The following is a 17185-nucleotide window of genomic DNA, read 5'->3' as shown; positions in this document are numbered from 1 at the left end:
AATTCCAACAAATCTGAAAAATCCGCAAAATTCCCACGAATCTGTGAAATCTCTAAAATCTGTAAAATTCCCACATACCTATAATCTATAAAATTCCCAGAAATCTCTAAAATCTGTCAAAATCCCACAAATCTCTAAAGCCTATAAATTTCCCACAAATCTCTAAAACCTACAAAATTCCCACAAAGCTGTACACAAATCCGTAACGTCTCTAAAACTGCCACGACACCGCCACCACCACCTACCATGCCGTTCCTGGACACCGTCGACGGGGACGCGTTATCGATATTCGCCGGCTCGAAGATGACCTTGCAGCACGGGGACATCGGGATCCTGTCTCCGTTGGCCAGGGTCAGGGTCTTGTTGTCATCCAGGACGGAATTCAGGTTCTCGATCCATATGGCGTCGACGGGGCCATCGAGGACCAGCCAGATGTGCTCTCCTGGAATTGCGAGGTTAATGGGTGTCGCTGGAGGTTTTGTTTTCGAGGCCTTTTTGATGTATCTTGCCTATTTTTATCCTTGACTCGGTTTGTGGGTGTGTGTGTGTTTTTTTTTTTTTAAGTAGGTTTTGTTGGTTGAAATGTGAAGAATTTGCATTCTTTTGAAGGATTTTCTAGGTTTCGTTGGAGTGATTAGAATAAAAGGGTAATTTTTGTCAGCTGCTATTTGGAGGATGTATGAGCTATAATTTGAAGGATTTTTTAAGGCTTTTGTAAGTGATATGTTAGTCTCTATTGAGAAGAGTTTTAGGTTTTCAAGAGGTCATTTATCTTTCGTTTAGAGTATTTGTCATGTTTTATATGTAGATTTATTCACCCTCATTGTAACGATTGGTTTTGCTTTCCTTCGAAAGATTTGTCACTCTTCATACGAGAATTCACAAGTTTATACCCCGAGTATTTATCATGCTATATATGACGGACTTAACAATTAACAGTATCCACTTGCAGGCCTCGTATTAACATCAACTCATCCTCGTGCACAAGGGAGAGCCTCCTACCTTTCTTGGCCCTGAGGGTCTTCCTCCAGAGAGTCGAGAAGATGCCATCCGTCCAGTCGTTAGTCGCCACGTCCAGTCGCCCGAACATCTGCGCCGACGTGATCGCCTTTGGGTTCATCCGCAGCTCTCTGCTCACCACGAAGGGACATTGCCGTTCCTCATTATTAATATTAATGCTGTGATGGTGATGATAATTATCATATTCCATATTTTTATTATGATTATTACTAATATCTTTATTATTCTTATCACTACAACTACTAATAAGAACATCACAATGACACATCATCATCTTTATCGCAACCATCACCATAATGAATACCGTTACTGTCGGTTGCAACAGAAGCACTGAATGATTCCAATTGAAGCACTTTCATTACAACCATTTCAACAGTATCTCACAAAAAGCACGCAGTTACCATACATGACCTAAAAGCATACTCCAAAATACATCATCTTTCTCTTTGCCTTTTTCCATGTTCATATGAAGTCGGCATAATGCAAAATAAAGCACAATACAAAAGTATACCAAAAAAAAAAAAAAAAAAAAAAAAAAAAAAATCAAGCGAAAGGAGAAATCAGAGAGAAGTGCGTGCATCAGGAGAGAAACCCTAGACAGATTAAATGACTGATTATTTAAAATACTATGCCGCCTCAACAGTGAAAGTCATTAGAGGCGAATACATTGTGGGATTAAAATGTAAAATATCTAAAACTTTTAAAATCTATTAGGAAATAATGTCTCTTATAAGTAAAAATAAATAGCAATAAATATTATATTAAATATCAAAGCATAAACACTATGCTTTAAAAATATAACATTATTGCATGAATAGTATTCATTATTAACTTTTTAAAAGTATTAGTCTCCCTCGGGAACTAATAAGACATTCTATGTCACAATCCTTCCTCAATACATTTTTCAGTGTATATATAAGGAAGACGAGTACATACGTTTTTGGTACGAGAATGATGCAAATCTTTCCAGTACATGTATGGGAAGGAGGCCGGACCTGAGCCTTTGGTTCAGGGACATTCTGTCAAGCAGCGGAGGTCCCTGTGGATGTGACCTCTGGAGCCTTGCCGGATAGCGGCTGATATTTTGGGAGGAGGAGCCTCCTCAATAGATCCCTCACTCCGCTTCTGGTGAACCAACTCACCAGAGGCAATTTCAGTAATTGAGGATTGAGGTCGACTGTAGTGGCAGAGTGAGTGGTGCAAGAAGTATTGGAGGTGAAAGGGATGACGGAAAGGAGGCCGGGCTGGAAACAACCAAAGGACTTACCTGGCCGTGCGAACAGCACATGAGCACAATGCTCTGCTTCTGGGAACTAACTTTCTCTTGGTTCCTAATTACTAATATTTCTTTTTCAAATTTGTACCTGTCACACTGCTATGAAGAAGCTTCATGAGCGTCTTTGCTGTGTGATAACAGCATGTTGGACATGGCCATTTGTCATCTCCTTGATGACCTGTTGTACCACACTTTACACACACTCTTGGTTGTCCATTTTCCTTAAGACGGTAAGAGTTGCCTCCGTGCCCATAACCCTGGCAGTGGGAGCACCGCAAAGGGATGGGTACCTATGGCTTTACCTTTAGGTGGTACCTTGCCAACTTTACTGATTCTGGAAGGACTAACGTTTCAAACGTTAGAAGAAGAGCTGGTGTCGATTGTTCCACACCATCAACTTTCTTCTTAAAATGCTTTACTGCCACTACCCTAAACTTCTTAAGTTCTTCTAACAGCTTCTCATCAGAATAACTCATTAGGTCTCGGGAAAAGACAATCCCCTTGCATTGACTGTTTAGTGAAGAGAACATGAATCGTGAGCCCCAGGAATGTCAGCTATCGCACGCAGACGGTCACTCTTGCCTGGTGACGAAACTTCGACTATCAGGCTACCATCTCGCTGTGGGGTGATCCGAGCATCACGTTGACGCACCTCAACTATCTTGCGATGGACTTCAAAAATGCCAAGATCCATGACAGGCACATCAATGGTCTTCGCGACAAAGTATTTATTATATGAAATACTTTTATATTTACCAGGAAAGATTCCCTTGACGGTTTGAGGAGGACTTTTCTCCTCCATACCTAGTAACCTGGAGAGAAGTGCGTGCGTCGGAAAAGAAAGCAGAGAAAGAAGTGCGTCGGAAGGAAAGCGCAGAGAGAGGCATTTGCGTCTGACCTGTGCGGCTGGCCCATCTTGGTGAGGGCGCGCATGAGGACGTGGATGCAGGAGGTCTTCCCGGCGCCGCTCGGACCCAGCGTCATCATGCCGTGACGGACTCGCTGCGTCTCGTAGAGCTGCGAGGTAGGTCGTATTAGGTGCTGGGTGGGGGCTTTGCTTGTTGGGTGGGGTTTGGGTTGAAACTGTTTGTGGTTATTAGTTTAAACCGCGTATCTACACGCATAGGCATGGTTAGTTATATACGCTCGCACGAAGTCACACGCACGCACGTATACATCCATGCACACATACACATTTACACATATAGGCAAATAAACACACACACATACACATACACATACACACACATACACACACACACACACACACACACACACACACACACACACACACACACACACACACGCACGCACGCACGCACGCACACACACGCTCACACGTATACACGAAATACAAACGTGAACGTTCTATATTTACACACAAACAAAATTAATTTTAAGTTGAGAAAGACAACGATGAGGAACAACTGAAACCATCAAACAATTAATTAATTTACCTGAATGAGCTTGAGCTGCCACGGAGGGTGATTCACCAAACCGAGCTCACAGACGAGGTCCGCGATGGTAGGTTGTGAGCTGGTTGTAATAACCTTTCTCCTGCGTCATGCTCGGGAACAGGTCATCGATGAGCGACATAAACAGCGGCTCGTCTTCGTCTGCAAGAATTAGCGAAGGAAAATTGTACAAAATCATCATGAAAGTCGTTGTGTTCCAATTTAACACCCGGTGATATGAAACTTTGTTTTACTTTAATATAAATAAATGAATATGGATAATGCCTTGATTATATCCAATAAAAAAAAACTCTTCATTATCACTAACCATGTATTTCATATCACCTTTTTCTTTACATTTTCTTCAAATAATAACAAAAAGTAGATTAGAAAAAAAAAACACAAACGATCTTACCAACAAGTTTCGATAAATTCATGTCTCTGAGAACCCTCATGACGATGGTGGATTCGGAGTCCTTGGCATTGGCTCGCTTGGCTGCTCCTAGAGTACGAAGGACGGACAGGATGTTCCTCAAGCCGAAGTCATAGTGGACCTACCGGGGGGTAAGGAGGGGGGGGGGGGTGAAAGGCAGTTATGTGGCTGGAAGATGTGTTTTTTTTCTCTTTTTATCTTCGATCTTTTCTTTTTTCCTTGTTTCTTCATCTCTTTAACTCGTTCTCATTGTCTGTTCATGTCGAATTTTTTTTTATGTGTCTGGATATCTTTCTCTTTCTCTATTTTTCGGTCTCTCTCACTCTCTCTGTATGTGTGTGTGTGAGTGTGTGAGTGTGTGTGTGTGTGTGTGTGTGTGTGTGTGTGTGTGTGTGTGTGTGTGTGTGTGTGTGTGTGTGTGTGTGTGTGTGCGCGCCTTAGTCTATATCTATGTAACCGTCTCGCTTTTGGCCTCCACGGAATCTCTTCATGGATAACATTAGTTTGAAATCCTTCAAGACTGGACCATCCATTTTCAATGCATCCCATCTAACCTAGTAATTCACATCCTCTTCACCAACGCCACACACACACACACACACACACACACACACACACACACACACACACACACAAAAAAAAAAAAAAAAAAAAAAAAAAAAAAATGAAACTTGCCTGCTTCGTCAGCTGTTCCTCGCACAGCTTGTATAGCGTGAAGAACTTCCTCGCAAGGGTGATGTTCTCCAGGAAGCCACAGGACGCGAGCTTCACCCGGATGATGATCTGTCGGTCGGGCACCATCATGGCCACGTTCCGGAACTGGATCTTTAGGTTCTCCGGGAGTTCTTGCCTGCCGTGATAGCCCAGGTTCTGAAGGCGCAGACGTAGACGAGGACGAAGACGAAGACAAAAGCGAAGACGTTGATGGAGATGAAGGTGAAGACGCAGACAAAGGCGATGGGATAAAGGAAGACGAAGACGAAGACGTATACGAAGGCGAACACGAAGGCGAAGACGCAGGCGCAGACGAAGGCGAAGAACCCGAAGACACGTGCGTTGCGGGAGCGAAGGAATAGCACGGTGGTGGTTTTCAGGGGGGGTGGGGGGAATAATGAGTGATTATGCATTCTAATAACTCTAAGATCTTTCTACATACAGCGTGCATTAGTCTCCGTATGTGAAGCACCTTCTGTAAAAATATATATCTTCCTTTGGGAAATGGTTCTCCCATTTCAAAAAAAAAAAAAAAAAAAAAAAAAAAAAAAAAAAAAAAATCGTTGTAAAAAAAAAAAAATATATCTTCCTGGAATCAAAAAATCGTTTGTTCAGGTCAAAAAAGTCAGTATTTTTTTTAAAAATCACCAGAGGAAAGCATGCAATGCAGTATACATTATTTACTCCACAACTATGTATAATAAAGGTGTATAGAGAATCCAGTCTGTCTGTTCTGTTCCATCTGTAAGCAACATCCAGTAAAAACTACTGAAAAAATCTACATAATTTATCTACAACCGCTTCTCCGAAATATGTACAATGTGGCTAGTGCACTACTGATTAAAAAATACACTCTGTTAAAAAATACAGGTTTATAAATCTTAAAATAGCTGAGCAGAGACTCATTTCACGGTGTTCAATGCGCGTGGATTGATGTTCAAAAGATATTCGTGTATTTAAGACAGAGAAGACAAGAATGTATGCTAATGAACTGTTTGCGGTGACATACGTGGCGCTGATAGATGGATTAAATCAATTTTGTGAACCTTTGAGTCATGTTCAAAGCGGTCGTGTCAAATGTTGTCGATCAAGACAGTGTTCAAAAAGTAAATAGAACTCGAATCATGTGGTGTTAAGTATTGGAAAGCAAAGAATGAAATACGATTCGGATGAGTGATAGAGAAAATGAAAAGTAAAGCACACACACACACACACACACACACACACACACACACACACACACACACACACACACACCTCACCCTCCAGACGTATACACAAATCCCCATAAACACGGGAAATGACAGAGCAAATAAGAAAATGTATACACACTTTATCCCTAGTAACAACATTACCTTATATGCTTCAGCGCGTTTTTTCTGTTTCACAAAAGAAACGCAGTCAATGAATATACAAGAGTGACAACATATTTTATCATAATCTCCAACCAATTTTAACTTTCTTTTATTTTGGGAAAAAAAGACAACAGCTCATCATAAGAAATGTATCATTATAAGTCAACTATAATGCAGAAAAAAATAGGAATATGTGAAGTGATTCTGGAAGAAGTGAAAGGAAGCTCAACATGTCGGGAAAAAAAGGTCATAGGGTGCGGGGAAATTACCTGCTTATCGGTCCTTATATTCTGTTCAAATTAAATAAGAAAAAAAAGAGGAAACATAACTAAGCATTCCATTCAGTTGGGAATGTAAGTTCAAACTAATCCTGAAAGAAACATCTCGATAGAACAACTACTGAAGTGTCGTGGAAGAAATGATTTTTTTCTCCTTTAGTTCTTTAGACTCGTTGATAATTTTTTCTAAATATTTAAGACTGCAGCGGCAGAAATAAAGCTTTTGACTGCATAACGTTTATGATATGACTATATATGTTAAAGACTTAATTATCATTATTGTTATCAAAAATCTAAGTATCTGTAAATATTACTTTAGTACAACATTCCAAATAAAAACAAAACAAAACAAAAAATATGTACATAGGTTAGGTTATCAGTACCAGTCATATTTACGTTTGTATTATTTTTATACAAATATTTACAAGTGCCGTAAAAGTAGAGGCTCCCAAACAAGTAACTGGGCTGAAGAAAGGATCTTAGTAGAATTTGATCGCTTATCTTCACTGTCGGAATCTACTGACGTGATCTTATTGCTAAACTGGCTGTTCCGTCTCGTTTGAGATAACGAGAGAAACTTCAATGCATTTTTCACTTTGATTGATAATAATGATTAAAACATCGAAATACAGACTGTACTTCGATACTTCCCTGAAACTTAGTAATTATATTTGTAAAGGAAATCGTCTCTAATTCTATTATGATGAAGGCAGGCCAAGTTTATAGTGTAAATCCCGTTTGGGAGCCTCTACTATTAAGCATTACAGGTACCTCAGTTAAGACGAAACAATTTCATTACTGACAATTCATAGACTTGGTTTACCCTTTGATTTTGACAAGAATGTGTGTATTTATTGAACTCTTCTCTCTGAACATAATTTAAACAAATAAATAATTAAATGAATCTGAAAGTAATACACAACAAAAGTAATATTTACCATACAAGTCTATAAATTGTGTGTCAAACATACAGTAACATTTTAAATATATTACAGGGAATGTATAGCAAATCCAGCTACCAAGCCTAATACACCGTTTCTCTGAGTAGAAATTGCTATCTTGAATTTAACAAAAACAAAGCACATGTTGCCACAGACTCCAGGTTAACATGTCTTTGTAAATCACGAAAGGGTGACTTTATAGCGTGACGCCAATCATCAGTTCTCCGAGGATTCACTTAATCCACAGGTGATCATCGGCGATAAGCGTTATCGTTTAAATATCAGCAATCCATCCAGAATCAAGTAATGTTGCATTCTATGAGGTGAACTACTTGGTTGAGTCGCAAGCGCGGACTGTATACAAAAAATTAGGTGCTGAAGATGATGTTTGTTATTACTATGTATGCAGAGATATACATATGGTCGCGCGCGCATGTGTGTGTATGTGTGTCAATTGCTTCCTCTGATAGCACTGGTGCATGTACTTCGCTGTGTTTGTGCTATCGTTCGTGATGTTGAAACCTCGAATGGATTGCTCATATCAGCTTCTGCTTGTCTTAGCGTCAGAATAAATGTGTCTAAAACCCATAATTGTGGACCACTGATATGTTTCATATCAATAAGATCCTTTTTAAGGCTTCCAGTGAAGCATTTATTCTGGCAGGGGCCTAATTAAGCATTTTAAACTGAGCAACGCATTTAAAAGCCTTCAGAGGCAGAAGCACCACAGTTAAAACGAAACCACTGTTACCATAAAACACCATCAGCTGGAAGGCCACAGACAACAGAAAAGAAAAATAGAGGTTACCAAACCTGTGATATTTCTTGGCTTTCTAAAATTATCTGAAAATATCTTCAAGGTATATTTATAACTGAAAGCAAAGAGATAAAACTGTGGATACTTGTGATCATAATTCTCTAAAGACATTTGTAATTTATACCAAGACCTACATACATTTTAAATAATGAAACCATGTACACGAATATGAAGTTCATTATGCTTACTACTCCCTGTCTAATTTCAGGAAAGAAACATCTGGCAACTCACCCTGGTACTACGTTTCGCCAAGTATCTTTTTTTGTGAAAATTATAAAGTATTTGAAGGCAACAAGTTTCGTAAAATAAGAAAATCGTATAGAAGTTTTCAACATGCAAAACATATTAGGTGCCAGCTGATAAAAACAAATTTGGCGGAACGGAATACTTTAGGAGTCCAGGTTAGTTTCCCCATTTTACTCATTGAAATTGGACAAATTTTAGCACCAACTGCAAACCTTACTACTTTATTTTAATTCAAATGTCTGTTACTCATGCATACAGTGTTTACAAGTACTCTGCACACTCACCTTCCTCAGGCCTCACAAATCTACTCATGAAAATGCCAGTAAAATATCATATTTCCTTTCACATTCATACGAACTGCATAGTTATTAGAAACTAATATTATCACTGACACCACGAAATTAATGACACCTAATTAATCTTACTTTTTTTAAATTCGTAGACTACTATTAAGATAAGAAATACACCAATCGATGAATGATTGAACAATATTGATGTATGGGAAATTATGATCATATAACATCGCTTGGTCTACGTACTGAAGATATTCAACCTTTACGATAAACACTACTAACGTCATCATTTCCCACCACGAAAACCAGAAAAAAATAAGCACACACCCTGAACGATAACGAACAAGCGAGCAACCCTCTACGTACCATGGTGAGGAAAATGCCGAATTCAGGGTTCATGTTAATAGTGTCACCATCAGTGAAAGTGAAGTTTTTCCGACGCTCCTTCTTGCAGGCGTGGACGACGGCGATCTGCTGGGCGGCCACGGACAGGACGGGCAGGGCGATGCGGTTGAACTCGTCGAAGCAACCCCATGACCCCGACTGTGCTAGGCCTATGGAGTGGTTTTATGGCAGTGATGGTTAGTGAAGGGTTTAGGGTCAAATGTGAAGGGTTTAGGGGTATATACTGTAGGGAGGGTGAGGGAAATTTAGTAAGAAAAGGGTAGATCATTAAGGGAAAGGGTTTTGGGTATAAACACTGCGGTGAGGATGAGGGAAACTCTTTGAAGAGTGGACAAGTTGAAGTTGAAGTTCGGGAAGAAGTTGTGGTATTTACTGTACTGGGTGGAGGAGCGGGCGACGATAGTGAGGAAGTGGAAAAGATCTTAACATTTCTGAATATGAGGAAACCAATTACTTCTTCATCGGTCAAAAAGTACCCGACTATTTTAGGCCTTTTTCCAATGCGCAGGAACAGATTTTTCTTGTACTTTTGCTCAAGTCGTATTCTATGATCGATGACTACGAGAGTGATATCGGTGCATTCAGGAAAATGGCAAAAGCGTGAATTTTCACCTCGATTTTATTTTGTCCTAAAAGGCGGGAAATATTATTATTGTAATATTATTTTTATGAAAATGCATAATTTTGGGGTGCCGTTGTGAATAAAATCAGACCAACCACATCACTGTTAATAAAATATCATGGCATTAGTAAAAACAGAAATCTACCCTAATTTTCACCTAAAGTTTGTGTGAAAAAAATCTACTTATTTGCCTTTGAAAAGAATTAGGTTAGTACTGCTATCCCCATTCACTAATGTTCACCGGTAACCGCCTGATAAAGACAGGGAGAGGCTGTAATATGGAACGCAAATGGCTTTCTGTAATGATTTTTCACCACAAAAGAAAACAAATAAATGAAGATGAGATGCAGTAAAGTGTTCAGGGAAAGCTAATTAGTAAAGAGAAAGAAAACATGAGGAGGTAAGGTCAGAAATTAGTTATTTGCGAAGATTTGTGGCATACAGTGAGGACTAGTAAGTGTTAGGTGGTGTTTCAGCGTCATATAATGATCTACTAAAAATGGCAAACTTTAGAGAAAAGTACAGTGGTGACTTTATAAGTCAATTAAAGAAATTCTGAGAAGTGAGTGCCGTTAGTTTGATAATTAGTGAAGGCTAAATAGCGGAAAGCAATGCATTATGATAACGAAGGAAGACAGTTAAGAACAAAAACATAATCTCTACAAGACCTACTTTACTACGTATAAAAAAAAAAAAACAATAAAAAAAAATCCAGTCATCCTACCTTTATAAATTCTTCCAAGGCCACGGTAGTCCATCTGATCCGAGCAGTTGAAGACGACTACATACTTGCCGAGAGTCTTGCCCATGTCCTTGGTCGTCTCCGTCTTGCCCGTTCCTGCCGGCCCCGTGGGACAGGCGCCCATGCTCATGCTCAGCGCCTGGGCCAGCGTAATGTAGCACCTGCAGGAAGGGTGACAAGAAAATTGCTGCTTTTGTATACTGCCCCCAGGGATCTTGTATATATATATATATATATATATATATATATATATATATATATATATATATATACACATACATATATACACACATATATATATATATACACACACATACATATATATATATATATATATATATATATATATATCATAAGTATGTGTGTGTGTGTGTGTGTGTGTGTGTGTGTGTGTGTGTATGTGTGTGTGTGTGTGTGCGTGTGTGTGTGTGTGTGTGTGTGCGTGTGTGTGTGTGTGTGTGTGCGTGTGTGTTTGAATAATAAATATAGTGAACTTTATGTTGACATGGTGGATGTTTCTCACTACAAATACCGAGAAACACGTTAAAATTAATGCAAAAACAAAAATAAATAACAAAATATCACCTTGCCCCCATGAATTATCATCTTAATATCCAGCCATCAATCACAGGCATAGAGAATATAAAACACGGCAAGCCACCAGCAAACCAACCCTTGTTTTGAAATCTTAATAACACGCCACACACCTGTCTGTCAACGGCGTGATAACGAGTCGCTCCGTACAACCAACGAACTCGTTTTGATAAAGGAAGGTAACGTCAGTGAGGACAATGTTCGTTTTATCGACATCCTCTCTGAAATACACACGACTCTGACGCAGCCAATCGAAGTCCATCACAGAACGCACGTTGTTTCGACACTGCAACAGGGAGAGTGTGTATAACAATTACTTCACTGATTATTGTGGATGAGTGTGTCTAATTGAATATATTACATATTGAGGAACAGTGTCTAATTGCTGGAATTAATAAATTGCTAAGTGAGGAAGAGTGTCTAATAACTACAATTAATGAATAAGTGAATGAGAGAGGGTGTGGCTATGAATTTAATAGATCACTATTTGAGGGAATGTGAGTCTAAGGGAAGGATGTAATCAACTACTATAGAAGGTGGGTGTTTCTAATAAATGAACATAGCAGAGTAATAGTATAAGGATTGATAAATTATTAGTAAAAAAATATTTTGTAATAATTTCTCGTTCATTATCTTATTTTCGCCGTAAGGATAAAATCGTGATGTAAGGAGTTTAACATTAACTTCTCATTTTTATACAGTTATCAAAGTGCATTAAGTCGGACAAATTTAGACCTAAAATAAATAAAAAATATAACAGCTCTCCGCTTCCCTACAAAGACATCCTATAAAGTAAAGAAAGAAATAAGGAAATTAGAATAAGAATACGAATAAGAATAACAAAAATGAGAGGGAGAAGAATAAAAGAGAAAAAGAAGCTGAAGGAGAAGAGGAAGAAGAAGAATTCATTCCTCGCTCGCCCATCCCGATACAAGATGAATGAGAAGAATGGCATGGAGAAGAAGAAGAAGAAAAAGAAAAAGAAAAAGAAAAAGAAAAAGAGAAAGAAAAAGAAGGAGAAGAAAAAAAAGAAGAAGGAGAAGAAGAGGTAGAAGTAGAAACAGCAGCAGCAGAAGAAGATGAAGAAGTAGAAGCAGAGGCAGAAGTAGGTGAAGAAACAGAAAATCGGAAAAGTCTCTTCGCACTCACCCGCCCAACACACACAAAAACAACAACAACGAAGACAGGAGGAAAAGAAAACATTTTTCTCCTTCCTCCTCCAGGCCCATGCAAGAAGAAGAAAAGAAGAAGAGGGAAAGAAGAAGAGGAAAAAGAAGACAACTCTTTCTTCATCCACCGCCATACAAGGAGAAGAAAAGGAGGAAAAGGAGGAAACGCAAAGAAGTATACTCTCGTCTCACTTCCCAATGCAAGCAGAAAAGAAGAAGAAAAGAAGAAGAAAGGGAGAAAAGGAAGAAAGAAGAAGAAAATGATGATGATGAAGAAGATGAAGAAGATGAAGAAGATGAAAAAGATGATGAAGAAGAAGAAGATGACGAAGAAGAAGAAGATGAAGAATATGACGAAGAAGAAGTAGATGAAGAAGATGAAGTAAGCTCCCTCCTCACTCATCCATTCCCCTGCAAGAAGGAAAAAAAAAAATATATATATATAACCAAAACGAAAAGGCGAAGAACAAGAAAGAAAATAAGAACCAAAAATAAAAAGGAAGAAGCAACCTCTCTCTCTCTCCACCCAGCCCAGCCCCCGAGCCCCACAACCTCCTCACCATGCTATCGAAGATGTCCCTCTGGTGGATGTGGATGGTGATGAGGGTCTCGTACTTCGTCCTCTGCACAGGTTCCAGGTCGCGGGTCGTCTGGTTGATGAGCAGGTTGAGCAGGTCGAGGAAACGGTTGTTCATCTCCGGCATGACTCGGCGATCGGCTCGTGCTTGCGTCAGGGCCATTTCCGAGTCACGTGTCCAGATCATCTGCAGACCCAGGATTCCCACCTGGCGCGAACGAGAGGAACGTTTTAGGGTAGGAATTCCTCGGGGGAGTTTAGACGGTGGGAGTAAATTATCAGAATAAATATAGGACACTTCATTTATCTCACTCTCTCTCTTTCTCTCTCTCTCTCTCTTTCTTTCTTTCTCTCTCTCTGTCTCTCTCTCTCTCTCTCTCTCTCTCTCTCTCTCTCTCTCTCTCTCTCTCTCTCTCTCTCTCTCTCTCTCTCTCTCTCTCTCTTGGATTTTTGGCGAAGGAACTATACATTTACATTAAATTCTCGGATTTTACTTGCCTCATTATTAAATAGCTATATCGTTTACCTGAGCTTTTTTTTTCAGGAAAGCGAAAGACTTAAGGGCTTTTACTTACGGGAATTCGACGGAGGAAAGAAAACCACTAATATAAATGTCACAAGCATCATCAGCCTCTCTACTACTTAACGAAATAATTTACCTGAGCTGGAAATTGCTCCAGAAAGCGTAGGACGTTTAGATCCGGGTCCTGTATCACGTGATGGGCTTGCCTGATGATCCCGTGGACAGACTGCTGGGACATCTGCAGCAGTTTCATCAGCCACAGCTCCACGCTTCCTTCGGCGCGGATCGACTTCTCGAGCTGGAGGTACGGCGGCAAAAGATTACGAGCGTAATGCAGTGTCGAAAGTTGGGGTGATATATGTCGGTCACTATGTCTATTCATTTGTTTATCTGTCTTCCGCAAAGGTGACCCCGTAGAGATCAGGGAAGAAGCCGTTCAATTTGTCTTTTGCCTATACTACCTCTCCTTCATCTGCACAATCTCTTCGTTCCTGTTGTCTGTACAATCTGTACCTTACCTGTATAACTCTGACTCGTCTGTGCAACCTCTCCCTCACTTGCACAAGCTCCTCCCTTTCTCCTCACCTTCATCCCCCTGTCTTCCCTCCTCACCCGCATCACCCTCATTCCCCTTCTCACCTGCATCGCCCTCCCTTCCCTCTTCACCTGCAGAACCCTTCCTATCCCTTCTCACCTGCAGAACCTCCCTTTCCCTTCCCTCCTCCTCACCTGCACCAACCCCCTCCCCCCCTCCTCTTCCTCACCTGCATAACCTTCCCCTCCTTCCACCTCTTCCTCACTTGCACCCCATCCCTCCTCCTTCTCCTCCTCCTCCTCCTCCTCCTCCTCCTCAATTGCACCCCCCTCCCTCCCTTCCCCTCCTCCTCCTCCTCACCTGCACAACCTCCCCCTCCGACGACGAAATAGCAACTATTCGGTCGTAATCCTGGTCATGGAAACGGACGGTCTTGGTGTTGTCGAAGATGGAGAGAAGATGCGCCTGGATGGTGTGAGAGTCCGAAGCTTGGCCAAGAATCTCGAGCAGCGCGGGGTCCGAGACGAAGAAAAAGCGCGGGAACATCAGCCGTTTTTTCTCTAAATATCTGGTGGGAAAAGTTAAAGGTTGAGGTGGATGGAACGAGGGATATTTTTTTTTTGTTAATGTCCTTTTAAATAAATGCATTTGTATGTTTATAATCATTATAAACTGATTACTATTATTACTGACATTATTATAATCATTATCACTATCATCACTACAGTCGTTATCACCATCAGTATCGTTACCATAAAGATATCACCACAATCAGCATCATTATCACCATCACCGATATCAGAGCCATCTTGACAAACATAAAAGCCAACACTAATAACACTATCATGATCCTTACCCCGAGAGGCTCTTCTGGCAAACCTCTAGCTGGTCTTGCAGATATGGCAACAGCTGCTTCAGCATGTCATCTCCCACGCAACACGTCACCTACGTTCGGGTTGTCATGCGCTCTTGCCATAATTTTTTGCCAGTTCTTGTCAATTACGTAAAATCTTGAATGGGAAAAGAGCAAGTTAGCGGTTCTATGATACATTTTAGATAGCATTAGCGAATCTGTAACAGCCATATTTTAAAATAATATTTGAATCTATAAATTATGATTTTATAAGTCAGTACGAACCTACCTATTGGTTTCTTTATCAATATTTGCTAAACTTTTGCCTTACTTAGGCAATTGTTAGCTTACCTTGTTGATTTCCTTTGGTAATTATTAGTCAAGCTATTGGTTTACTCTATCAACGTTTATTCACCTTCTGACTTACTCTGGCGATTGTTAGCTCACCTCTTGGCTTCCTTTGGCAGTTGTTTGGCGATGTCTCCACCCACAAACACGGCCTCGAGATACACCCACAGATTCTGGACGAAGAGCCACCTCTCCAGAATCTCGTTGGTGTTGGACAGGTCGCTCACCCATTTCTGGATCTGCTTTCGGAATGGGGCGTTGTACCTGTTCAAAGTTCATTATATATGTAATTTATGCTTATCACGGAAGGGAATTGCTTGATGTGAAATGAATTACATCAATAGTAATGGTATATATATATTTTTTTTTATAGAAAGGCTGAGTATCAAAGAAATAACTTAAAACAAGCGATGGAATATGAATAATACAGGTGGTCATTTAAATTTTTCTGTATTAATTTTCCTTCTCTGGAACTACATTTCGACGGGGATCAACTTAACATAATTAGATGTAAGACATGTCGAGCATAATTGCTTAATTAGAATAATGAAACTTAACGAAAAGCTTTACAACTAGCAAGATATCAAATCAATATAGACGTAAAAGGTACACAGCTCTCAAAAATAATCCTATACCTGTACTAGTGGACAAGCAAATGTACAACGCTAGGCCCTAACACCGAAAAACAAACTCATTAAATTTTACTACACCTGCAGCGCTAGACAACAGCCTACGAGTCAGAAAAGTACACGCAGTTCTATTACCTGTTCGAGAGCAGAGAGCCAAGGATCATGAGCGAGTCCTCCAGCTGCGTGATGACCTCGGCCGTGGTATCCCCGCGCAGCAACAGCTCCCCTCGGTTCTTGAAGGTCGAAAAAGTGAGGTCATGTCCGGCCCACTCGTTGGTCACGATTCTCAGCTTGGCTTCGATGTCCTTCTCTTTCACGGCGGATATGCAAATGTCCTGGAAATTTGGTGAATCAGAATGATTAAATGAAAAAAAAAAAAACTGTCGGATTAATTTTCAGCTCGGGGTATTTTATTCAGGCGTCAGAATACAGATAAAAGACATTTCCCAGACATGAAGAAAAAAAGATGAAAAGAGATATTTAATCGTATTAATTATACATCTCAAAGTGCATGAACAATTGTGCATCAGCCTAATACCTACTTCGATAACTAAAGACATTCACCTCGATATCCTCCTTGAACTGCAGCAAGGGAGTGTCCATGATGTTCCTGAGGCAGAAGTTGTCGCTGTCCACCTCCAGCGGCCTGCTGATGACTTCTGCGATGCGCTGCCAATGACGCGGCTTCATGGCTTTGTTGGACATGAGTTCGAGGAGAGGGCACATGTCGTTGAAGTCGTCGATGGTCTTCTTGAGGGTGTTGAAGGCCGGCCATTCCTTCAGGCCCTTCGGGAGTTTTCGGCATCTGTGGAGAATGCAAAAATTATGATGAGCGCCTCGGGAAATTTTGCCTTATTTCACTTCTCCCGTTGAGTGTGTTTCAGGCTTCAATTGCTGGTTTTGATATTTTTCTGTGGTTTACTGTACATATTTCCTGTGGCTATAGAACACTTTATGTATGTATGGAAGCTGATAGACCAGGGCAGGTAACCTTTGCTAAACAAACTCACCTGTTTTGGAACTCCATTAGTTCATTATTGATATCCTCGATGTTGACTTCGCCCCAAGGGATGTCATAATAAGAGCTCACGCGATCGATGACGTCATTATAAAGTTTATAGAGCTTCTGGAGGAGGTTGAGTTCCTTGCGGATCTGCCCCAGTTCGGGGAACTCTGAACGAGGAAGACGGAACAGCTCCTCGCCCACGGAATAGCTGGAGTGCTTTCGCCACAGGGTATCGAAGCGGTTCTGTCAGGATAAAGGCAAGTGGCATTTAGTGAGATCGTCCAAGAAGGTATAGGGTATCATTTAGAATGGGTATATTATGTCGAGATTATGTATCTGTCCGCTGGAATTGAAT

The 17185-nt window shown here is 40.4% G+C and overlaps 1 protein-coding gene across 1 annotated transcript in view; it reads right to left on the bottom strand.

The window, feature by feature from the left end:
- Window positions 1-17185, bottom strand: part of LOC125034905 (dynein axonemal heavy chain 5-like) — an 82746-nt gene that overhangs the window by 34854 nt on the left and 30707 nt on the right. Inside the window, 19 exon segments of the mRNA XM_047626953.1 lie at window positions 246-442; window positions 1003-1130; window positions 3195-3313; window positions 3754-3828; window positions 3830-3912; window positions 4166-4304; window positions 4859-5053; window positions 9194-9381; window positions 10579-10757; window positions 11304-11476; window positions 12920-13144; window positions 13596-13757; window positions 14355-14562; window positions 14851-14939; window positions 14941-15004; window positions 15295-15459; window positions 15960-16159; window positions 16389-16629; window positions 16835-17073. Of these exon segments, the coding sequence (XP_047482909.1) occupies window positions 246-442; window positions 1003-1130; window positions 3195-3313; window positions 3754-3828; window positions 3830-3912; window positions 4166-4304; window positions 4859-5053; window positions 9194-9381; window positions 10579-10757; window positions 11304-11476; window positions 12920-13144; window positions 13596-13757; window positions 14355-14562; window positions 14851-14939; window positions 14941-15004; window positions 15295-15459; window positions 15960-16159; window positions 16389-16629; window positions 16835-17073 (3069 nt within the window).

This window comes from Penaeus chinensis, chromosome 19, assembly GCF_019202785.1.
Source record: "Penaeus chinensis breed Huanghai No. 1 chromosome 19, ASM1920278v2, whole genome shotgun sequence".
In the NCBI taxonomy this organism is placed as follows: domain Eukaryota; kingdom Metazoa; phylum Arthropoda; class Malacostraca; order Decapoda; family Penaeidae; genus Penaeus; species Penaeus chinensis.
This window is presented reverse-complemented; position numbering and strand designations above follow the sequence as displayed.